Consider the following 25,113-nt stretch of genomic DNA (forward strand, 5'->3'; position numbering starts at 1 on the left):
TAACTAATAGATGAAAGTGGGACGCTGTGACAGACTGACGTGGAAAACGTCATCGTTTGGTTCACACTCAATCCCACAGAGGAACTCTGAAAACAGGGGAGAGGACATCAGCAGGACTGGGGGGGGGGCAGCTGGAGTCTTTCTACTTGCACAGCATCGTTCTTTGGGTAAGCCCTGCCTTCAGAGTCCTGGGACTCATGCTGCCTTCAGAAGCCCGAGTCTCAAGTTAACGAAAACGGAATCTGATAGAGCATGTGCATTTCACCAAGCACATGCACTACAGTTGCAGAGGAACTAAGGTTCAGTTTGACGCTTGAATAACATAGGGGGCTAAGGGCACCAATCCTGCCCCCAGCTGACAATCCATGTTTAACTTCTGCCTCCCTCACACCTCAACTACTAATAGTCTACTGTTGACCAGAAGAAGCCTTCCTGATAACATCAGCAGCTGACTGATGCATAGGATTTAAATTGTCTGTACTATACTATATTACTCATATATTCTGTATATGTACTCATATATGTCTGTACTATACTATATTACTCATATACTCATATATTACTATACTATATTCTCACAATAAAGTAAGCTAGAGAAAAGAAAAGGTGCCTAAGAAAATCATAAGGAAGAGAAACTAAATTCACAGCTCTGAACAGTATTTATCAGAAACCATCTGCATGTAAGCGGAACTGCCCAGTTCAAACCCATATTGTTTACAGGTCAGCTCTAATTTGAATAAAGTCCCACAGAAGCGCTTTTTGAGGGAAAAAAAAATGCAATGTAACAAAAACAACTACCAAAGGGAACTGGAGATCTAAGTCGTCTGCTTTTGCACTACGCTTCTTAACCCGAAACAGGACTGAAAAGGCCATGAGGTCTCATGATTGGTTCTGTTTTACGTCCAGGACTATAAAAAGCAAAGTTTCAACATCTGAGATCATTGTCACTGGATGGAGCTCTAGATCCGTGCCTCCCTCTGCTCACTGTTCTCTTTTAACCAGACTCAAGACAATTCTGAAAGCCAGAAGAATCGTTGCTCTGGAGAACGTGATCCAAGGTAAGCATGGCAGCCAGAAAATACCAAATGGGAGACAAATTGACTCTGGAAATGAAAACTCGTGCAAATACACCATAGAAGGTAGCCCAGAGTACTGAGGGAAAGGAACCCAACTGGGTATGCTTACACGATCATGCATAATTTAATTTAATTTAGCATGACCACATTTTAATTTAATGGGACAGGACTAAACTTGGGACTGAACCACTTAAATGTAGGCAACTCAGAACCATGTCAACACATTAGGCAAATGCTTAAGCCGAATATCCCTGACTTTTTTTTTTTTTTTAATTTTAATGGCTATATAAACATTAAGTTTACAGTTCAAAGAATTACATTCAGAAAATGTATTCTGTTCCCCAGACTGCTTCCCTTACAGAGCCTACCTCCAGCCGTATCTGAAAAAGGCTACCAAGCATTGCCTCATGAGATCACAAACTGTTTAAATTTACTGGTGTTTCGGTATTTCTGAAGAATTTAAGAGTACCGAGCAGGGAGCAGGCAATAAACATTTTCTCGAAAAATAACCCAACAACATTTAATGTTCTTGCCTGCTGTGGACAGAGCCCAGAAATAGAATTATATTAGGCACTCCACTGTGACCTGATTTCAAGGAGGGAATGGGTGTGCCAAAATTCTTTTTTAAGACATGACACCACTGTGAGGTGCCTCCTTAAAGAGAATCAAAATAGTTTATCCTTGCAAAGATCTTCCAAAGGGGATCCTTCCCAGGTTTGGAGCATGATGTTTGATTTGAGAACCAGTCAACCTTCCTCCTTCTTTCCCTGCTTACCTTCGCTCACTGATTTTGTAACCTGACTTTTCATCCCATAAAAATCGCGGCTTTCTTGTGAACACACGGAAGGGAGAGGAAAAAGGCAAGATGAAGATCCGTGTGCTTGGAACAAAACCGCTTACAACCATAACGGATCTCATCCGATTCAACCCGAAACACATTCAAGAAATGTGATGTCCCAGTACAACTTCTCATGACATTTTGGTGGCGTGAAAAGGTCTGAAATGGACGATCCTTTCTCATCCTTCATGAATCCAGTACACCACAACGGGGTCAGCTTCTACCTCTGTATGTGTTGAGAAAGTCTAGAATCCCAGAAAACAACTGTAATGCATTTTCTCAGGTGGATGACGGATGACTGCATCCCTGCTTCCCTGGATGAGACCTCAGCTGAAAAACCTTGGTGAAGCTCACACACAATCTGACATTTGATTACGAGAATCCAAACACAAGGGTAGAGCTCAGGGGTAGACCTGTAGACTGCAAAAGCCCAGCCAGATGGTCTGTCACAAAGGTGTAAAGGAGAAAATGAGGGAAGAAGAAATACTGGTCATCGTGGTAGTAAATCATCATGAACTCACGTATTCTCAGTTGGTTCGTCTCGTGCCTGTTTTCATACCATTAACAAGCTTGGACACTCCTGAGTAACCTTCTACAAAACTGTCCATGCAGAAGTAGAGAAAGATATGAGTCATGACAAGGGAACACGTGAATCTCATTGAGACTAAGCAGGAGCGTGTGATGCCTTCAACAGACACTCCGTTCAGCTCCGAAGTGAATTTCCAATGGGCAAATCATTCCTGAATGTTCATGGTCTCCACCCTTCATGGGGAGTTTTAAGGCCAATGACTCTTTTCTCATAGACTTGAATTCATGTCTTTAAATTCCAGAAACAGGAGGTGACTTATTAAAATACAGCCTGGGGGCACCTGGGTGGCACCGTGGGTTAGGTGTCTGACTCTTGGTTTCAACTCAGGTCATGATCTCAAGGTCATGGGATCGAGTCCCTCTTCAGGCTGCAGGCTCAACATAGGGTCCACTTGAGGTTGTTCCTCACTCTCCCTCTAACCCTTCCATGTAAGTTCTGTCTCTCCCTCTTTCTTTCTTTAAAATAAATATATATATATATATATATATATATATCTTAAAAATTAATGAAACAAAATACAGCCTTTTTTAGACACAACCAAGGACCCATGGAACCTACTTTGTAAGACAGTGATTTCTGAACTCTGTCTTGAAGGTCGATACAATACAAGGGGCTGGCAAGTGGAGAGGAGAGATGAACATGTGGGCACCTTGCCTACCAGACAACCATGGCCCAATTCCTTTTCTCTGTAGGCTTCATTGTAAAGAGATTTCTGTGTAGAGTAAGTACTAGAGGAAACGTTGCAAAGTAGGTGTATCCTCTTAATTGTCTCCTGAACAAGGAGTCTCCTTCTGGGAATTTCACAAGAGTTCAGGAAAACGAATTTGCTTTCAAGTTGCGTCTTGCCGTCCCATCTCACTCAGTAATGTGGGATCATTTTATGAATGTACAAAAGTGGGATCATAGGATTGTTGATAAGAAGGAGAGCTGGTTTCCAGTGGTCTCGGTCTGGCTGAAGCAAGGTCGACCCCATGTTTCTTCGCAATAGGTCATGAACACCAAATGAAATACACATTTTGGTTTTTTGAAATTTTTTTAGGTAATCTCTATAATGACCTTGGGGCTTGAACTCACAACTCTGAGATCAAGAATGGCACACTCTACTCATTGAGTCAGCCAGGCTCCCCACAAGACTCATGTTTAAAAAGGCTTACCAACTGTAAGGTACTGTGTGACTGACGAGATTTAAATAAATCCCAAAGAGTAGGCAATGAATGATTCTTCTCCCCTGAGAGCGAATGATAATTGCGTTTCTGCTTTCTTCCACATTTTCATAGTTTTGCATAAGGTATAAAAATATCGATTCAAAGTACGCAACATCAGAGTGATTTTATCAGAATCACTTTTAACATGAGTAGCAACATTCTCACGAGGACCCTGCGTGTATTTCCATGAAACATAGGACTGGTGGTGTTTCGTCAACCCCTCCATCTTGACTGTAATCTCTCTGGACAAAGCATTTGGCTATTCCTCTGTGCCTCTGCCCAGACACCCCCATGCTCCCAGCTCAGAGGAAACCATCCCCATCAAGTCCTGGTAGCAGTGTCTCATAGGGACCCAACTCATCTGGGTATCCCCTCCATGCATTGATGTTTTCACTTACCACATGGGAGCACCACTCCGGGAAGCCAACGTCATACCCTGATAAAAACCCAAAACCAAAAAAACCTTTTCAAATCAAAAGAAAATGTAGAAGGAAGGAAGCCTTAAGTAGCTAAAGAGGGCATCAAAATTCCACGATCTTCATGTACACCTGACTTGCAAATCCTCGGTAGTGTGTTTCTTACTGGCTTCTTCGTTTCTTTTTGTGTGACTCTCATTTCCTTCAAGGAGCTATTTCCTCTAGGTCTTTGGAAAGCAAAGCTGGGATCTTGGTTGGTTGGTGATTCCATATAAGGCCAACGGGCAGGATAAGGATCAAAGTATATTGACCAAACTCTTACTTTGTTGATGAGAGAGGCAAGTAATGCAAGTAGGAAATAGTAAATGTCCCTTTAACTGTAAAGGTTTTAGGGGCATCTGGGTGGCTCAGCTGGTGGACCATCCAAGCCTTGATTTCGGCTCAGGTCAGGATCACGGGGTTGTAGGATCGAGCCCCACATCAGGCTCTGTGCTCAGCGGGGAATCTGCTTGTCCCTTTCCCTCTGCTTCTCTCTCGCTCTCTGCCTCTCGAAAATACATACATAAAATATTTTTAAAAACTAAAAAGTAAAAATGAAGGTTTTAGAAAGTATCTCCTTAGATGCTGAAATAATAATTTTGTTCATGTTAAAAAAACAAAATCCCCATCCCGTTCAGTGAACTACTCATTATGAATACATACGGGGTAAAAAGCAACCAGTGTCTCATACACACACACCTCTGTCTGTGAACTCTGCATTCTGCAGGTAGGTAATGCAAAGAGAGAATCGCGGAGTAGAAAGTGTCTTCCTCTGTAGTACTGGCATATACTCTGGGCCTTGGAGGAGCATCTCATGCGGTCTGTAGGGCACTAGGCAGTACATGCAGCCAGGCTCAACCCTATAAGGTACTTCCAACCACGAAACGGTTTGACTCCTATAACCGAGTCCAAGAGCCCAAAGGGCAAAGTTAACATACAAGAAGTAAGACTCAGTTTATTAACATCATCATAAGCATTCAGTAGACTTTCCTTTTTCTAGCATTGCTACCGTACACATCGTTCTAGCTCCAGTTGGAGAAGACGCTTACTTTCCGGTAACGCAATCGACTTGAGGAAATGGAAGCACAAAGAATGTCGTGGGAGAGCCACATAGCTTAGACTCTAGAAGGGACCTAAACGTAGACCCCTAGATGTATTTCCAACAGAAAACTCCCAGAACAACAACAAAGAAGCAGCCAGATGTAGGAGGAACTCCATGGTGTCATCAGGAAATAGCTTTCAGCAGCCACCACGGTGGTCCATGAAAACCAAGTCTGCACCTCACTCGTGGAAGAGGCTACAAGTGGGTTTCCCTTGTATCATTTGCTTAGCAACATCTACTGACACGGAGTCGGAATTTGCAACGGGGATGCGAAAACATGAAGAGACGATGCTTCCAGGGCTGTAAGCAACCATGAGTGCTACGTGTGTTAATACTACAGACTAACAACCCACCTCTCACGGCCACTAACTTGCTGGTGGTAGATTTAAAGCCAAACAATGGCTGTGTTTTCCCTTTGGGGACCTCCAAAGAGAAGCGACTGGCCGGGATAATCACGACGGACGATCCCCATTTTGTATGTTTCTGGGATAAAGTTGGGGAATTGAGCTTTTGGTATCTGCCCTTGAGAGAAAAACGGCCAAATTGATAGCTAAAATCTTAATTGCTACTCGGGCAATTAAGCTATCCTCAGAAACTCAAACGACTTTACGAGACAGAGAGGAATTAGAGATGTTTGCGTTGCTCACATAAATACACTAAATGGGGGTGACCACAGCCAACCTACGGCAGAGAGGGAGACAAAGGAATGAGCAGAAAATTGAGAACGGAGGAAAAGCAGAGGCAGCTTCTTTCATGAACAACAATAGAGAGCTAATTTTTTTTTTTTAAGAGAACAATTTGTTTGGATTATATAAGCTACTTTTTTTCCCCCGACATAAAAGAAGCAACTTCCTTGTGTCCGTAAACAGATAAAGCACGCATTTGCTAGACATAAGTTATGAAACCTGGCACCTTCTCGATTTACTCTACGATATACCGTGGCTCCGTGGGGTTTAGGATGTTTGTTTCTTCAGTGTTTCTCGGGGAAAGGGGGAACCGACCTCAGTCTCCAGCGCCAGTCATGCCCCTACACCGAGCACTTAGTGTCCATGGGCAGGACGTGGAAGGAAGTGGTAGGCGCCCGGTTTGTGACCATGAAGGTTCTGAAGCAAGACCTCTTCCTCTCCGTTCTGCAAACCAGAGTACCTCTGGGCTGAATCTTTGTCTTTGCTGTGCTAGCGGGGGAGTGGAGCTACAACCTGTGCTCGGTTAGGGTCCCAGCAGTATCCACGACCTCTGACCACGAGAGGCAAGTCACACACACGCTGCCCCTCCCCCTGCAACTTGGAGCGACCAGAAAGGTCTCCAGGGATCACCAAACGTCCCCCGAGAGGACAACACTGCTCTCCTGCACTTCAGGATCTGCTCTCTAGACGTCCCCTCAAAGAGAAAACACTTCATTTTGGTTCCTCTCTTATATGGGAAAACAGAGAAGAAGGACTAGGTTTTATTTGTTTTGTTTTGGATTTCAACACCGTTGCAACGTGTAAACTCATCCCTCGGGAACTTTCCCTTCAAGCTGATGAAGATAAGAGTCAGAGGAGTCAGTTGGCTTTTCTGGCAGAAAGAGGATGAGGACATTCCTATTTTCACTACCCCATTCACCTTGACACGACTTCTGTGCCATCGACAGAGCGGGCAAGCAGCCACACCGTCTTACCATCTGCTTGCATCTCATTCACACCATTTCCGTCTGTGAAAATTATCTCCCACATTCAACAAATGTCTAATTTCATTTTTATGCCTTTTTTTTTTTTTGAAGGAAGATTGGACTCGCTACAAAAATCAGAAGACATATCCACCGTAGAAGATGAGGTGCTATTTTTTTTTCCCCCAAAATGACTGGGTCAGATTTCTCAACAGGCAACCAAATTTTAAAGGGTGTTGTGAACAAACAAAATTTGTGAACAACCAAATTTTGAAGGTTGCTGTGAAGGTGGTTGTGAAATATGAGGCATTAGGAGGTGTAAATCACTAATGTGTTTAAGTTTTAAATAAACGGTTGTGCCAACACTCGACGCCTTTGGTTCAGTAAGGACACGTCTTCCTTCGAGGTCTTGGCAGGAAATGGCGATCTGACAAAAGACACAGCTATGGGCCGGCCCCTGCAAAACAGCCATCGGGAACGATATGTCTTGTTTGGGCCGCATCCAGAGGGCAGGTGGGACTGGCCAGAGTTTATCAGGAAACCTTGTTTTTCCTTTTTCAAAGACTTCAGTCATAGCTCTCCTAAAAGAATTACTCCACACAATGCATGAGGCCCTGGGGAATTCCAGCAGCAAATAACTAACTCATTGTCCCGTCGGTATTAGGAGAACATTTGCAAGCTGTTTGGAAACCAAGTCGTTGTCCTCTGAAATCATTTTTTTAAGACTAGCTTCCACTTGTCATTCAATATGATGGGAGATATCTTTTATTGGAAGTATTGGCAGTGGGTTGCAGGACAGATCAACTTCATGCACTGCTAGGATGAAACAAGACAAATTTGGGAAGGGGGCAAGAGTCTCCTGGGCTCTAAGTCTTACAGGGGTACATGCAAAGCCAGCACTCCTAGGGGTTCTGAGAGCCTCACTCTGCTTCTTATCATTCTTTGCATGAACAAACACACCCATTTCTTTGCTCCCACTGACCAAGACTCAAGTGTGTTTGGCCATGTTCACCATACTGTGCCTTTCCCAAAGGACTGGACCATGAGACCAGTGGAAGGAGGTGACCATGAGAGCCCACCGTGACCCAACATTGTCATTCTTGCTACGTTCCAGAGCTTTCCTACTTTGACTGGATTTCATTCCATTTTTCCCCCCCTGGAATACTCCAGCAGCTAGCAAAGTAACGAGTGATAAATTATAGGTCTGTGTAGGGCTTTTATCCTAACATACACAGACAAATCCAGTGTGATTATGTTAAACTAGATTTTCTCAAGTCAGGACTGGAAGATCTTCCCTGATATTCTCATCTGCACTGGAGACAGTTCTTCTCAAGACACACCCCCTCGAACCCAGGAGAACGTTATTCTTTGCACCAGAATCCTGGGCTTGGCCTACATATCCAAGAACAATTAAACAAAACACCCACCGTCCCTTCATGTTGTTGCAAATTATTTCACGGACACTCATGGCTGAATTGTTTACATTTCCTTGCATGGATACAGTCTAATGTGAAGATGTAAGAAAGCAAACACACACACATACACACACACACACACACACCTGGTGTTCTCCAAGAGAGAAGGTGAGTTCTCTCTTGGATGTAATATCCTAGGGAGGATACAAGTGGGTTCAGTGGTCTTCTCCAAGTTATGGCCCCAGGATGGGACACCAGCTCCTCAGCCCTCTGAGAAGGGGACGTGAAGTATTCCAAGCAAAGAGATTAAGATACAAAGACAATATCAGGAAGCGTAGAACGAGCATTAGAAACACAGAGAACGTCTATACAACGATCACACGCATAACGGGTACCCGTAGACCCCCACAACTAAATTCCCTCCACTGCCCAATCACTGCTGGCTCAACCTGGTATCTCCAGCTGAATGTGCTCATGGTTTCAAAAGTATTTATTGAGTAGCAATCAGATATCGAGATCTGTGGGAAACCCAGGGTGATCACAGACAGACAGTGCAGAGTCTGTGGGGTCCGTCCCTTGTCTTTGCTTTCCTTATTTTACCGGGAAGCCAAAAGAAGCTCTATCTAAACCCCGTAGGTCTTCGACGGCCATACCACCCTGAACACACCAGATCTCGTCTAAACCCATAGGTCAGATTTCATTTGAAACGGTCAGCCTAGCATTTAAGGCAGTCAAACTCTCCATCACCTTCCCTGCTCTGGACCCTTCTACGTTCGAACCTATTCGGAGCTACCGTTTCGGTTCCTCAGGTCCCTGACTTTTTCCACCTCCCACAACACCTTTCGGTCATCATCACAGGCATGGATCCAAGCACGTTCCTCCAGCTGCTGAGGAGGGACGAGGTGGCTACAGACATTGTAGCTAAAGAACATCTAAAAATGGATCGAATAAAAATAAATATGGGGTCCCCTAGCCAAAGGAACAAAGGTATTCTCGGTAAATGGGTCCCTCCCCTACCTTGAACCTTCAACCTTCAATGACAACCTAGACCTTCAGAACATTCTTCTGCAATCTCAATCATGTGCTCACTTTTTTAAAAAAGATTTATTTTATTTATTTGAGAGAGAGAGAGAGTATGTGTGATTGAAGGGGGGAGGGTAGAGGGAGCGAACCCCAAACAGACTCCATATCGAGCATGGAGCCTAATGTCAGGCTCAGTCCCACACCCCGAAGATCATGACATGAGTCGAAATCAAGAGGTGGACGTCTAACCAATGAAGCCACCCAAAGCCCTCCATCCATTCACTTTTACTGACCACACACACTGCGCAATACAGCACGCTATTCACCAGGACCATCAGGGCTGATGTCTTCAGTGCTTGCTGGAAAAAATCTGTTCCCGTGGGATGGAAAACGCAGACCTCATCTGTTTACTTTGATCCGTCTAGAGAAGAAGTTTGGCCGTTTTTGTTCTCTCTGAGTCTTTAGAGACGGCTTCAGAACTTCGGTGCTAAAATGGGTTTTGTTTGTTTGTTTTTTAAAGATTGCTATTCATTGCACTGGATGAACACTGCCGTTATGATAAGGAAATGCCCAAGGTAAGGCAGGGTCTTTGTGGCCTCTTGATGGCTCTCCTAGGGGTAGTTATAATCACGGAGGAGGATGCAAAAAAAGAAGGAGCAGGAAAGAAAGAGAAGGGGAGGGCGTGACATTTAGCGATTCCCACCGTCAGCCAGGCATTGTGCTAGGAAGGAATTTGGGACATCCCCGACGGTACAGAGAGTCCCTCCCTTTGAAGACCATGGCCCATTCTCCTCTTGAATCCAGTACCTTCAATTGATCCACGTGGATGGAAAACAGACACCCAAGGGTATCCGTCCATCACATTATTTAAGAAATTTGAAATATCTCCGAAGGATGGGTCACTCAAAATACTACCTCCAATCCAACTGAGATTGTCGTGGTGGATAAACCTATGAATGCCTCTTTTTTAGGCATTATACTGGAAAATCGTGTGCATATTCTAAGATCATAAGCAATAACTTAGTTGTGCCATTTCTCTGCTTGCAGAGAGGTTGGTAACAACTCTACCATGTAGGGTCTACTTATAATGAGCTAGGATTTTTACATTTCTCAGGTCTCTTGTCCTTAGAACAACTCCCTAGTATGGCTGGTACTATTTTCACCATTTTACAGATAAGAAGACTTAACCCAGAGACATGTTCAATAAATTAGTCAGCTGGAGAATGACAGACAGGACCAATCCCCTCCATGAATCATTAAAGCAACACGTGCACATCAGTAGAACTAGGTCTGCGAGTTAGGCACTGGCATGCTGTCCAATTCCTTTGGCTAACCAGGGGTTAGGCCATCAACGAGAAGCAATGAAAAAAATACAACAAGTCGATCTATGTACCCGACATTCCTTAGGCCTGTGGCTGTATCAGAAGCCAAGACGAACAAGAAAGAAAATCAGCATTCAAAGAGTCTTCAAATTCCTAACAAGCAAAAACCGTAACATTCCATAAAGGTCTGCGGAGAGAATCAAATTCTAGTTGCAAATCAGTCATTGCTTCTCCCCACCCAACAGGAGAAGTCTTTCAGAAACTGCATGAAATCTTGTCCCTAATTATTAGAATTCTTTTTAAAAACACATCTGTGCTTTTAGGTTGATATTCTTTAAAAAAAAAAAAAAAAGATTCATTTCTTTATTTGAGACAGACAGAGAGCATGTGCACACACAGGAGGACAAGAGGGAGATGGAGAGAAAAATCTCAGACTCTGCCCGGAGCAGGGAGCCCGATGTGGCGCTCCATCCCACGACCCTGAGATCACGACCTGAGCTCAAACCTAGAGTTGGACGTTGAAGATGGAGCCACTCATACACCCCTAAATAGGTATTCTTTTGGTGTCAATGTACAGATTCCAGGGTTCTATGAATGTCCTCAGAAGTACTGCTTTCTTGTTTATGTACATCAGGACTGCTCTTGCCAGCACCATACAATTTAGCTCGTTACTCATATTTAATGGGGAGAATAGGTCTATATTCCAGCTCGAGAGAGATGTACAGATGCTAGCATGCAGAGCCCACACCTCCCCTTTCCCTCTCCATTACAGGGTAAATTATAGGTACCCTGATAACATGGGTGGGTGAGTTCTGGGCTGGTATGGAGGTATAGAAAGAGATAATTATCTTGAAAAGGGGCTGAAGAACAGTAGCAACAGACTTGAATAGTGCTTCAGAAACAGACACCAAGCAATGGACAATGGTTTCTGTTGTCGCCATTGGATTTTGCGACTCAACCCAAAGCAAGATTCTGTGATCAGAAAAGACCTCATTTAAGTGCATTAAAGGGTGCTGGCTGCCGTCCCCAAGGGTATAAGTTTACGCATGTGCTCTGCACCTCCTAGTTCTACAGACCTATGAGAACCACCAAGTTGACTGGTCTTTGACTGTCCCTCAAATCCATCCCGTCCTGGTCTTTGTCTGTCCCTCAAATCCATCCCCTCCTGGTCTTTGTCTCTCAAATCCATCCGAGCCTGTCCTCAGTTAGAAAGTCTGATGTAAGTCCAATTCCCACATAAGAGCCTCTAGGAACTTCTAAGTTCTAGGATAGACACAGAAATTCGTAACACTGCTGCCTCGCCTGGGTCTGGAATTTCCTGCCCAGGGTCTTTGCTCATGCAATTTCCTCTGCTGGAGGAACTGCCCAACCAACCTATCCCAATAGACTATCTTCTCCCAGAGAACTGGCTTTCTCCTCACTTTTGTAATCTTGGTCTTTACATCCATTGGACCTGGCACAAGTTAAGTGCACGTACTGCAGCTCTGAGCAAACACACAAACACATACAGAAGGCAAGTGACGGTGTATATATTTTTCCTACTATGCTTATTTGTATCACGCAGTATAAGTGCCTGGCCCATCAGACTGTTACATATATGTATGTGGAAGGAACAGTAGCTTTAATTACCATAATCATTTTATTATCAGAGTCAAGGCTTGGCAAACTCTCACCAAATGAGTTTGACTTGGGTATTCTCTAAAGAGCTTGAGTGGCTTCTATCATTCCACAGTCCAAAAAAAAAAAAAAAAAAAAAAAAAATTAGAGTTTAAATCAAAATCTGTGACATTAAAATTTAAAGAATTTTTTTTTTCTCTTTACAAGGATCTGCCTGGAGTAGGCACTTGAAGTACTACTCATGAAAGTGGGCTTTATGCCCGGACGTCTGCGGAGGACGTATAGTACACACCCAGATGGGAGAACTTTCGTCTGAGAATAATCCTGTTGACGAGGCAGACTCTAGTCGTCTTACAAACTATTTGAACATCTCATAATTGACAAAATTAGGGCAACAAACACTTAACAGAGCTCTTGAGTTGCCCCGTGTGTTCTCAATGTTTTTGTCAATGTTGCCAATGTTAACATTTCACAAGTTGTCGGCCCCAAAGCTGACCAAGATCATGAGGGTCATTAAGTCCTAGATTTCACGTTTTCTCTCCATGTATGTACAAATGGATCTCCGCCGCTCTTACTAGGATTAGTAAAAGTCACTCCTCTTACATGAGCATGTCTTATTTTTATCATCTACAGGGTATAATCCCGATATATTTTCATATATGTAGACCTTGATTCTACCATTAGTTTTCAAGCACTTTGTGCATTAGAAGAATTAGACACATTCGTAGCCAACTTACCCTGATTTGAAAATAAACTGTTAGCAAAGTGTTTACAGCAATATTAGGGTAGGATCTTTCAACATTTCCACTTACTTTCAAACTGAGAAACCCAGGGGGCACCCTGCTGGCTCAGTCACTGGTGTGTACCACTCTTAATCTTGGAACTGTGAGTTCGAGCCCTAGGTCGGGAGAAGACATTTGTTAGAAATGAAATCTTTGAAAACAAACACTGAGAAACCCAGGATATAAAATTAAAAACCATGTTAATTAAAAACCATCAACAACATTTCTGCTCTGTGTCATCCTGGTTAATGAATACATCGTTCTCGTAGGAACTATTGAATTGGGAGGAATTTTTTTTTTTTTTAAATCCACTGTGTGTGAAAATTCTACAGATTTTTAACAGAAGGTAAAAGTGCATTTTTCTTTTTCTTGGCAGCTGAAAGGAATATAAAACAACAGATTGACTTTCTGGGCATGAGTCTCAGGATGAGAAAAATAGAGAGTCACATATTATAGATGAGAAGGAAAAAAAACCACACAAAATCTCATGAATCATGTGTAATATCCAAATTCTAAGCTATCGAGACTTCCTCGCCGGAAAATATACAGTAAGGGAAGTTGCACATTTGATTTTCAGGAGTCTCTTCCCCTCTTCCAGCTTAGTAAACACATTATGTGGAATATCCCACGGCTTCTACCAGGTTTAATAATGTATTCCGCCATTTTTTAGTTGATTAAAAATGACCACGATTCTAAGCTGATCTGGAAAATGAGCTCTGGCCTGGAAATGATGTCCTCTTCCCCTGATCGATGACTGGGACGTGCATTCCCCTTTCGACACACCCTACAAGACTTTGCCATGATGGAAATTATGAGCAGAGAGAAAACAGACACGTATGCTGGTGGTGGTTCTTGCTTCCAGAAATTTTTGTCACATTTACTGCTCAGTTCGGGTTCGCCGGTCTGTCTCTGCCCACGGAGAGCTCCTGCTTCCTTTCACTGTAATTTTTCCTTTCACTTTGATCTCTCGAGCAGTTGGCTGTTCGAAATGTCCCACCTGGCAACCTATCGGGGACAAAGTACGCTAATGTCTTCATCTGCACCCACATGAAATTTCCTCTGCACCAGGAGTAGGGCTGCCGGCGATCACAGGCTTCCTTCAGTCTCGCCACATGGCTTTCCAAAGTGTCCCATGAGAGGAACCCCTAAGAGCTCGCCGCTGAGAGGGCACAGACTTCTCATCAGCAGATCACACGCCACGGAGCCTCTCCAGCCCATTAGGGGCTCTGCTCTGACGTCACCTACACGCATTCACCTTCACACCGACTCCTCAGTCATTGAGGATGGCTGCTTGGTAGGCTTGAAAAAATGGGCTCTTTGGGATGACCCAGCTAGGGCACATAGTGGTGGGACAGTCCAGCCACTAACTCCATCTTCATCTCCTGCCTGTGTCTATGCACAGAGGATCATTCCGTTGAAACCCACCCATGCCGGCACTGCGTGGAAGACAGCATGACTCGCTTGTTCTTCTGGCTTTGCCAAAGTATGTGCAAGGCTGGGTCATCTGGTGTCCCAAGCTAAATATACAAGCTAAACATACTGCCACCCAGCAAATGTCCTGCTTCCTGGACCAAGCTTCTGGGCACCTAAAATCATGGGTGGGAAGTGAGGAAACCTTGAAGAACTGAGAATTTTAGGAAGAACAGAACCTCCATCCCATTTCCCAAACTGTTGTGGACTCAACCAAGGACGGGTGAGTAATTCACCGTATGCAGATGAAAGACACAAAGTGAAAAAAAAAAAAAAAAAAAAAGACACAAAGTGCCCTGGGTTCTACGCTTACTGTCTACCATCTGCTTGGTTCCTACAGTGTCAAAGAACAGAAGACACAGTTGTGTAGAGTATGCGTAAAAGATTCGTGCCCCAATGTCCTTTTGTCATCTTCTCTTGTTTTTTTCATTTTCTGTATTCTTACACTGGAAGAATACTTCCTTATCTTTAAACTTCTCTAACCTGTACCCTATGTAAATATTTTGGACTATTAATCTCCCTTGGGTCAACAGGATTATTCTCATTTTAGCAGTATTTCATGGATGTTCATACCTAACACATTGGTTGAGTCCTATTTTCTCATTTTCACGTAACCTTTCTTCCCTAAAGTATTAATATTTGGAATTACATTTTAGGGGTGCCTGGGTGGCACAGCCGGCTAAGCATGTGACTCTTGCTTTCTGGCTCAGGTCATGATCTTGGGGTTGTGAGACCAAGTATCAAGTCCATTTCCACGTTCAGTGCAAAGTCAGGTTGAGATTTCTCTCTTCATCTCCCCTCCCCCAATTCGTACTCACGCTCTCAAATCAACACGATAAATCTTTTTATTTATTTTTTTAAAGAATTTAATTTTTTAAAGATTTTTTTTATTTATCAGAGAGAGAGAAAGAGAGTATAAGCCAGGGGAGTGGCAAAGAAAGGGAGAAGCAGGTGCCCACTGAGACGAGAGCTCAACTAGGACATCAATCCCAGGACCTGCGGACCATGATCTGAGCCCTTCGGCAGGCGCCCAACCCACTGAGCCACCCAGGGGCCCCAAGTTAAATTTTTAAAAAGAATTACATTTTAATTGTGAACAATGTGGGATTCCAGTTGTATTTTAACTTGATTTCAAATTTAATTTCTTCATGTTCAGAGAGGGGGACGGCATACGCTTATTGTACTGAGACACGTCATGGCGCGGGGATACATTCATCATGTTTCTTATTTGAATACTCTGTGTACTCTCCTATCAATGGGGAAAAGTTTTATTATGTATCTATTTTACCACCTGTTAATTGTGCTGTTTAAATTATCGATATATTTTGCTTTAATCTCCCTTGCTCTACTTTTTTCAATTTTTTTTTTTGCTTTTTTCTTGTTCTTTTAGTTACTATGGCACTTTGATCTTCTTGTATTTAGTTTTTTAAAGTCTTCTTTATTTGAGAGAAAAAGAAAGGAAATGAGTAATGGGGAGGGGCAAAAGGACAGAGAGAAGCAGGTTTCCCACTGAACAGGAAGGCTGATGTGGGGCTCGAGCCCAGGACCTGGAGATCATGACCCAAGCCGAAGGCAGACAGCTCACTGACTAAGCCATCTGGGGGCCCCAATTTTCTTGTTTTTAGTAAAATTGTTCGTTGCATACAAGTTTAGACTTTTTTAAAAAGATTTTACTCATTAATTTGACAGACAGAAATCACAAATAGGCAGAGAGGCAGGCAGAGAGAGAGGGAAGCAGGCTCCCTGCTGAACAGAGAGCCCGATGCGGGGCTCAATCCCAGGCCCCTGGGATCTTGACCTGAGCTGAAGGCAGAGGCTTTAACCCACTGAGCCACCCAGGTGCCCCAAGTTAAGACTTTTGAGTATTTTCTTAGTTGAATATCTTGTTTTGTATTATTCAGTGTCCTTTGTCTCTGTTAATCATATTTGCCTTATAAACTTTTCTCTAACAATGATAATGACCATCTAGAACGTTTCCATTATTCAAGCTTTACACTCTAAACCTCAATCGGCATCATAGGCACAGACACATACACACACAAATAAAACACATAGTACCTTCTAAAGTTCATTCCAATAATCTACATTTTTTGTAATAGTTTAGTTATATGTTATATATATAATATATATATATATATATATCATATATATAGTTTACATATATAGATTATATATAGCTTCTATAATATATATAGTAAGTATATTTTATATATATATATAGATAGATAGTTTATACAGATAGTTTAGTTATATGTTATAGTTAGTTTAGTTATATGTATACTTCCATGATAGTAAAACCCAACCATAATGTAATCAGGTAAAAACCGTGAGTCTACGGGTTCAATGTCAGACAGAACTGAGGCAAGTGTGAGAGGCCTGTCCTCCAGACTTTAACAAAAGAATTGAAACCATACGCCTCCTGAGTGTGGTTTGTACACACTGGGTAGTGATTACCCCAGATTAAAGATCACTGGTCAACGTCTTGGGTCAAATGACTGGCTGTGGTGTTAGCATTTATTCTAGGGCTGGTGGCATTGTTTGGTGCCTAAATGATGAGTTCAAAGCGCAACGACGGGGCCGGGAGAATATTGGAACCTATTCATGCTGACCTATTATTTTATCGTCCCCACATATCCCTCATAAAAACGCCCGTTATAAAATATATTTATTTTTATGTTTTCATACATTGTAATAAAATATTTATGTTTTGATACATTGTAATAAAAATACAGTAACTCGGAAAAAGGGGCTACACAAGTAACTACTGTTTCAGAAATTAGGAATAAAAGTCACTTTTCCGTTTATCCACAAATGTGGTCGTAAAGAAGGATACTGATACGATCAACATTTTCAGAAAAACCTCTTGTGTTGAGGATAAGATTCTTGGCCCAGATGAAATATAAATACTCTTTCAAGGAAGAAAACATAATAATGTACATTTTTCAGTTGTTGAAGTGTTTACTTATATACTTTAAAAAGGATAATCGTTGTCAGCCTCTGATACCGAGATGTAATTGAAAACATTTGTAAGAGCAATAAAAGATTTTTACGTTAATATGTCAACTTTACACACAACTGAAAGCTATGTCATTTTCTGATGCTGTAATGAAAGAGTCCACATTCTAACTCAAAATGTGTGTCAGTTTCTAATGAAAAAGTGTCAGACTCCTATTAGTTACAAACACTCCCGTTTAAATAGTAAATAAGATATCCTGAAACAATCTATGACCGGGTTGAAAAACGTGCCATGACCAAGAAGGATTCAACCAAAACATGCAAGGATCCAAAACATCTGTGTAGATATGCACCATCATGTCGGAGGTGTTTGCTCATGCACAGAGAAAGGAATAAGACAATTAGAGGCGTAAGGATTGGGGAGGTGAGGGAAGAAATCGAAGTTGTTTTGCAAATGGTAGAGAACCAATGATCCCAGTAACTTAATCTATAGAATAATCCAGTCGAAGAAGTAACATACAGAAGTAATCAATGTATCCCAAATTTGATGTAGGAAAAAACTCTATGCAAATAAAAAAAAACCCAAGAAAGATAATATACTTAAGAATAACTTTAAAAGGGACGCCTGGGTATCTCAGTGGGTTGAGCTTCTCTGCCTTTGGCTCAGGTCATGATCTCAGGGTCCTGGGATCGAGCCCCGCATCGGGCTCTCTGCTCAGCGGGGAGCCTGCTTCCTCCTCTCTCTCTGCCTGCTTCTCTGCCTGCTTGTGATTTCTCTCTCTGTCATATAAATAAATAAAATCTTTAAAAAAAAAACACAAATAACCTTAAAAAAGAGATGTGCAGAAAGAAATCCATAAATGAAAGACTTTACAGATCTCTGAAAAGTAAACTGAAGAAATGGACAAACATACATGAACAGGAAGATTCAAAATCATACAGTTGTGCCCTTCGGTGACTTAATTTCCAGAATTACCATGATCTCCACGCTCTGACTTAATTTCTATAATTCCTGTAATCTGCATAGAGAAACGATCACAAACGACTGTCCGGACTTAGATCAAAGGACGTGGAAGTTCGCGCGGGACCAAAGAAGAGGGCAAGGACGGATTTTGGGGGTGTTTTATGTTGTTTTTACACATGGAGCAGTTTCTGACAGGAGTGCACGCCGACACAGGGAGTCACGCAGACCCGCACTGAGCGTGAGGCCTGATGCGGGGCTGGATGCCCCCATCACACGCGGGATCCTGGCCTCACCCAAAACCGGGAGTGCGAGGCTTAATCCGCTGCGCCCTGTGGTGCCCCTATTTGGTGAGACATCCTGGCCCGGTGCGCAGGGGAAGGCGTCTGCACGACGGTCCCCTGAGAGTCTTGTGTCCTTCCTACCCAAGGGCAACCTCATATGAATGCGGCACCCGAGCACAGGCAGCTGCCATGCACCTGCAGGAGCCGCTCCTTCCTCAGCTGATGGAGAAGCAGCCCCGAAACCCGAGGGTCCGCACGAGCCGAGCACACGTACAGTGGACAGCGTTGTGCACTGTGCAAGCTGGGGGACACTCAGCGTCTGCATCAGTCTCACCTTGCGAGGGCCTTCCTGGGGTTCTCGATGGCACAGACTGCAGTAGATGAGTGTGTGCGTGTGTGCGTGCGTGTGTGTGCGTGTGCACGTGTGCCTACCCAGGGATGAATGCACGCGCTCAGTCCCCCAGGAAACAGGCCTTTAGCACCTGCAACCCAAACAGTTAGAGGCCATCTTCCTCTGGCCAGGAAAAGCAGTCGATGTCAGAGTCGGTCCAGGAAAATTAGTGGATGGAAGAGTCAATCCAGGACACACAGTGGATGGAAGAGTCAATCCAGGACACAGAGTGGATGACCGAGTCAATCCAGGACACACAGTAGATGACCGAGTCAATTCAGGACACACAGTGGATGACCGAGTCAACCCAGGACACACAGTAGATGACCAAGTCAATTCAGGACACACAGTGGATGACCGAGTCAACCCAGGACATACAGTGGATGAGAAAGTCAATCCTTTACACCCGCTACATGGAAGGGCCAGCCCAGGACACACAGTGAATCATCGCAGAAAACACAGTAAAGGCCATGGTGACCAAAGCGAATATAGCGGATGACAGAGTCATGCCACAACCACAATCCAGAACACACAGTGGATGACCGAGTCAAACCAGGACAAACAGTGGATGACCGAGTCAAACCAGGACACAGAGTGGATGACACAGTCAATCTGGTACACCCAGTACGTGCAAGGGCCTGCCCAGGACCACATCGAGTCATCCCGGAACACACTGTAAAGGACACGGTGACCGAAGCGTATATAGCGGATGAGAGAGTCATGCCACAACCCACAATGCATAACCAAGTCATTCCTGGAAAACCAGTCAATGACAGAGTCACTCCAGGAAAAACAGTCGATGATCCAACCATTCCAGGGAAAACAGTGGATGACCTACTCATTGTAGGAAAACTAGTCAAGGACAGAGTCCATCCAGGAAAAATAGTCGATGACCTATTCACTCTAGGAAAACCAGTCGATGACTGATTTATTCTAGGAAAAACAATCAATGACAGAGTCATTCAAGGAAAAGCAGTGGATTGACAGAGTCATTCCGAAAAAACAATTGATCACTGTTTCAATGTAGGAAGAGCAGCCTATGATGAAGCCACTCCAGGACTGATAACCAAGTCATTTTAGGAAACACAGTGGACGACCAACGCCTTCCGGGAGTTCATTTAGGAAAACCAGGGGATGACTGACTCATTCAGGAAAATTAATCAATGACCGAGTCATTTCAGGAAAAACAATCAATGACCGAGTCATTCCCGCATAAAGCGTCGGAGACGTCACAGAGCGAACAGGAGAGTCTGCGTCGGAGCGGGAAAGAGCCGATGACTCGGCTGATGTAAAGAGTTGGATAAAATGACTGAAAGGGCCAAGAAAAGGAAATCTAGACTGTGAGCAAATCGCCCCAAAGAAACCACACGATGACGTCACAGCAGACAGAGAGTTCTTGCCGGAAACTGGAACGGGATGACCAGGTTATTCTACGGACAACAGTCAGGGACTATGGCAGGGAAAGGGCGCGTGAAGGAGTCGCTCCAGGGGAACAGCCAAGGACACAACCGGTCAAGGAATCAGGGACTCCAGAAAAGAGCCAAAGACCTCCAGGAAAAAGATAGATGACCGAGTCGTTCTAGGATAAACAGCAGATGACTGAGCCATTCTAGGCCAATCAGTGATGACTGAGTCACTCCAGGGAAATGAATCGATGACCGAGTCATTCCAGGGACATCAGTTGATGACTGAGTCATTCCACGGAAGTCAGTCGATGACTGCGTGATTCCAGGAAAACTAGTCAATGACTGAAGCACTCCAGGGAAACGAGTCAATGACCGAGTCATTCCAGGACAATCAGTCGATGACTGAGTGATTCCAGGAAAACTAGTCAGTAACCAAAGCACTCCAGGGAAATCAGTCGATGACCGAGTCTTTCCAGGGAAACGAGTCGATGACTGAGTCATTCCAGGGCAATCAGTCGATGACTGAGTGATTCCAGGAAAACTAGTCAATGACCAAAGAACTCCAGGGAAATCAGTCGATGACCCAGTCTTTCCAGGGAAACGAGTCAATGACCGAGTCATTCCAGGGCAATCAGTCGATGACTGAGTGATTCCAGGAAAACTAGTCAATGACCAAAGCACTCCAGGGAAATCAGTCGATGACCGAGTCTTTCCAGGGAAACGAGTCGATGACTGAGTCATTCCAGGGCAATCAGTCGATGACTGAGTGATTCCAAGAAAACTAGTCAATGACCAAAGGACTCCAGGGAAATCATTCGATGACCAAGTCTTTCAGGGAAATGAGTCGATGACCGAGTCATTCCAGGACAATGAGTCGATGACTCAGTCACTCCAAGGGAAATGAGTCGAGGACCGAGTTGTTCCAGGAAAATCAGTCAATGACCAACTCACTCCAGGGCAATCAGTCGATGACGGAGGTATTCCAGGGAAATGAGTCAATGAACGAGTCACTCCAGGGAAAAGAGTGGATGGCCCATTTATTTTAGGAAAAACAGCTGAGAACCAAATCAGCCCAGGGGAAAAGGCCGATGACCCAGTTATTTCTGGGGAAACCGTCAGTGACAGCAACAGTCCAGGGACAAGATCGGAAAGGGCGGGCGGTGACTCTCTGCCCAGAGAACCCAGCCTGTGGGCAGAACGCTGCCAGAGGCGACTGATGGAGACACGGCAGTGAGCGACCCCGGAGTCTGGGAAGCCAGTGAATGAATGAGTCCGTAAGTCATGGGGAAGAGCCACCCGCCCACTGCAGGGAAAGCAGTTTATGACCCAAAGCCAGCCCAGGGGACACCATCCAAGACTGACTCAGGCAGGGAAAAGAGTCGATGACCGATCATCCAGGGCACACAGTCGATGACCGAGTTCAGGAGAGCGTGGATGACGTCGTCACCCGGGGAGACGGCAGATCAACGAGGATGAGCTGCTCCAGGGGAAGGAGCGGAAGAGAACTCAAGGGAAAAGAGTCGACGACCGAGCTCGCTCGCGGAATCAGTAGTCAGCTGACGACTACGCGGGCACAGGAGACAGGGCGCATCACTGAGTCGGTCGGGAGAACTAGAGCATGACGTCATTGCTTTCCCTGGGGCAGACGGCTGATGACGAGTGCGTCCAGCAAATACCAGGGAGGTCCAGTTATTTCAGAGGGAAAAGCTGATGACGGAACCAGCGCAGGGGACACAGTCGATGACCGAGCAGCGCAGACAACCTAGTTGATGACAGAGCGGGTGCAGCAGACCTATGTATGACCGAGCAGGCGGAGAGGACCTAGTCGATGACCGATCTCGCGCAGGACAGGTAGTCGATGCCCGAGAAGGCGCAGTGGATCTAGTCGATTACCAATCACGCGCAGGACATCTAGTCGATGACCGAGCAGGCACAGGACAGATAGTCGATGCCTGACCAGGCGCAGTGTATCTAGTCGATAACCGATCACGTGCAGGACATGTAGTCGATGACCGAGCAGGCGCAAAACACAGAGTCGATGATCGAGCAGGCCCCGAGGATCTAGTCGATGACCGATCACGCGCAGGACATCGAGTCGATGACCGAGTCGGCGCAGTACACAAAGTCGATGACCGACCAGGTGGAGGAGACGTAGTCAATGACCGAGCAAGCACAGCGTACAGGGTCGTGGACTGAATCAGAGGAGGAGAAATAGTCGATGCCCGAGTCCCTGCAGACAACAGAGCTGGTCACATCCATTCTGCCGAATGACCCCGTAACACGAAAATCCTCTCCGATCGGCGGAAAACCGGCGCGTCCTTCCCCGAAGCACGCGAGGAGCGCGCGCCGAGCTCCGTCCACCTGCACGACCAGCGGCCGCGACATTCCCGGGAACAGAGCGGACGACCCGGCTTCAGGCGGAGGGACCGCGTCCGTCCAGGCAGACCGGGTTCCCAGCGGAGAGACCGTCGGCCCCGGACCGCGGGCGCGGCTCGGGCATCGCGAGCGAACAGCGCGACGACAGCGCCGTAGCGCGTCCGTCCGTCAGCTCAGGGCAGGCGGGAGCCGGGGCGGCGCCAGGACGCACAGCTGAGCGCCGAGAGCCGACGGCTACGCCAGGAAGAGCAGTGGATCACCGAGTCCATCGAGCTGGGCCAGGGAAAACTATCGATCCCCGATGACTCGATTCCCCGCGGTCCAGGAAAACCAGTGGATCGCCGAGTCACGGCCGAGGAAACACCTGCTCCGCTGGGCTGACCGCTGTGGAGCCCAAACCGCACAAGCGGCGGCGAAGAGCCGGCGGCGGAGGCTCCCGACTCTTCCCAGCATCTGCTCCCGCCGTGGCCGGACATTGACGCCCGCCGGAGCCAAGTCAGCACCGAGTCGCCGTTCCCGCGGCAGAGAACGGCGGCTGCGAGACGGGACCGCGCAGGGACACAGCCGAGTGTCCGCGGGGACGTCCCCGGGGGTAGAGACCGAGCGGACGGGACCGAGCAGGGGCACAGCCGACTGTCCGCGGGGACGACCCTGGGGGTAGAGACCGAGCGGACGGGACCGAGCAGGTGCACAGCCGAGTGTCCGCGGGACATGCCCGGCGGTAGAGACCGAGCGGACGGGACCGAGCAGGTGCACAGCCGAGTGTCCGTGAGGACGTCCCCGGGGGTAGAAGCGAGCGGACGGGACCGCGCAGGGACACAGCCGAGTGTCCGCGGGGACGTCCCCGGGGGTAGAGACCGAGCGGACGGGACCGAGCAGGTGCACAGCCGAGTGTCCGTGAGGACGTCCCCGGGGGTAGAGACCAAGCGGACGGGACCGCGCAGGGACACAGCCGAGTGTCCGTGAGGACGTCCCCGGGGGTAGAGACCGAGCGGACGGGACCGAGCAGGTGCACAGCCGAGTGTCCGTGAGGACGTCCCCGAGGGTAGAGACCGAGCGGACGGGACCGAGCAGGTGCACAGCCGAGTGTCCGCGAGGACGTCCCCGGGGGTAGAGACCGAGCGGACGGGACCGCGCAGGTGCACAGCCGAGTGTCCGCGGGGACGTCCCCGGGGGTAGAGACCGAGCGGACGGGACCGAGCAGGTGCACAGCCGAGTGTCCGCGAGGACGTCCCCGGGGGTAGAGACCGAGCGGACGGGACCGCGCAGGGACACAGCCGAGTGTCCGCGGGGACGTCCCCGGGGGTAGAGACCGAGCGGACGGGACCGCGCAGGGACACAGCCGAGTGTCTGCGGGGACGTCCCCGGGGGTAGAGACCGAGCGGACGCGATCGCGCAGGTGCACAGCCGAGTGTCCGTGAGGACGTCCCCGGGGGTAGAGACCGAGCGGACGGGACCGAGCAGGTGCACAGCCGAGTGTCCGTGAGGACGTCCCCGGGGGTAGAGACCGAGCGGACGGGACCGAGCAGGTGCACAGCCGAGTGTCCGTGAGGACGTCCCCGGGGGTAGAGACCGAGCGGACGGGACCGAGCAGGTGCACAGCCGAGTGTCCGTGAGGACGTCCCCGGGAGTAGAACCGAGCGGACGGGACCGCGCAGGGACACAGCCGAGTGTCCGCGGGGACGTCCCCGGGGGTAGAGACCGAGCGGACGGGACCGAGCAGGTGCACAGCCGAGTGTCCGTGAGGACGTCCCCGGGGGTAGAGACCGAGCGGACGGGACCGCGCAGGTGCACAGCCGAGTGTCCGCGGGGACGTCCCCGGGGGTAGAGACCGAGCGGACGGGACCGAGCAGGTGCACAGCCGAGTGTCCGCGAGGACGTCCCCGGGGGTAGAGACCGAGCGGACGGGACCGCGCAGGGACACAGCCGAGTGTCCGCGGGGACGTCCCCGGGGGTAGAGACCGAGCGGACGGGACCGCGCAGGGACACAGCCGAGTGTCTGCGGGGACGTCCCCGGGGGTAGAGACCGAGCGGACGGGACCGCGCAGGTGCACAGCCGAGTGTCCGTGAGGACGTCCCCGGGGGTAGAGACCGAGCGGACGGGACCGAGCAGGTGCACAGCCGAGTGTCCGTGAGGACGTCCCCGGGGGTAGAGACCGAGCGGACGAGACCGCGCAGGTGCACAGCCGAGTGTCTGC

At 46.9% G+C, this 25,113-nt stretch overlaps 1 protein-coding gene across 6 annotated transcripts in view; it reads right to left on the reverse strand.

The window, feature by feature from the left end:
• Window positions 1-25,113, reverse strand: part of LOC309856867 (steryl-sulfatase-like) — a 490,902-nt gene that overhangs the window by 207,439 nt on the left and 258,350 nt on the right. For 5 of the 6 annotated variants that reach the window (XM_082718637.1, XM_082718643.1, XM_082718644.1 and 2 more), the window contains exon 10: window positions 13,103-13,188. In XM_082718637.1, coding sequence (XP_082574763.1) covers window positions 13,139-13,188 — 50 coding nt within the window. In that variant the 3' untranslated portion in view covers window positions 13,103-13,138. Of the gene's footprint in view, window positions 1-7,122; window positions 7,371-13,102; window positions 13,189-25,113 lie in introns of those variants that run through there. The other variant, XM_082718636.1, reaches the window with a different exon arrangement.

The sequence above is a fragment of the Mustela nivalis genome, assembly GCF_964662115.1.
Source record: "Mustela nivalis genome assembly, chromosome: Y".
NCBI classification, from domain to species: domain Eukaryota; kingdom Metazoa; phylum Chordata; class Mammalia; order Carnivora; family Mustelidae; genus Mustela; species Mustela nivalis.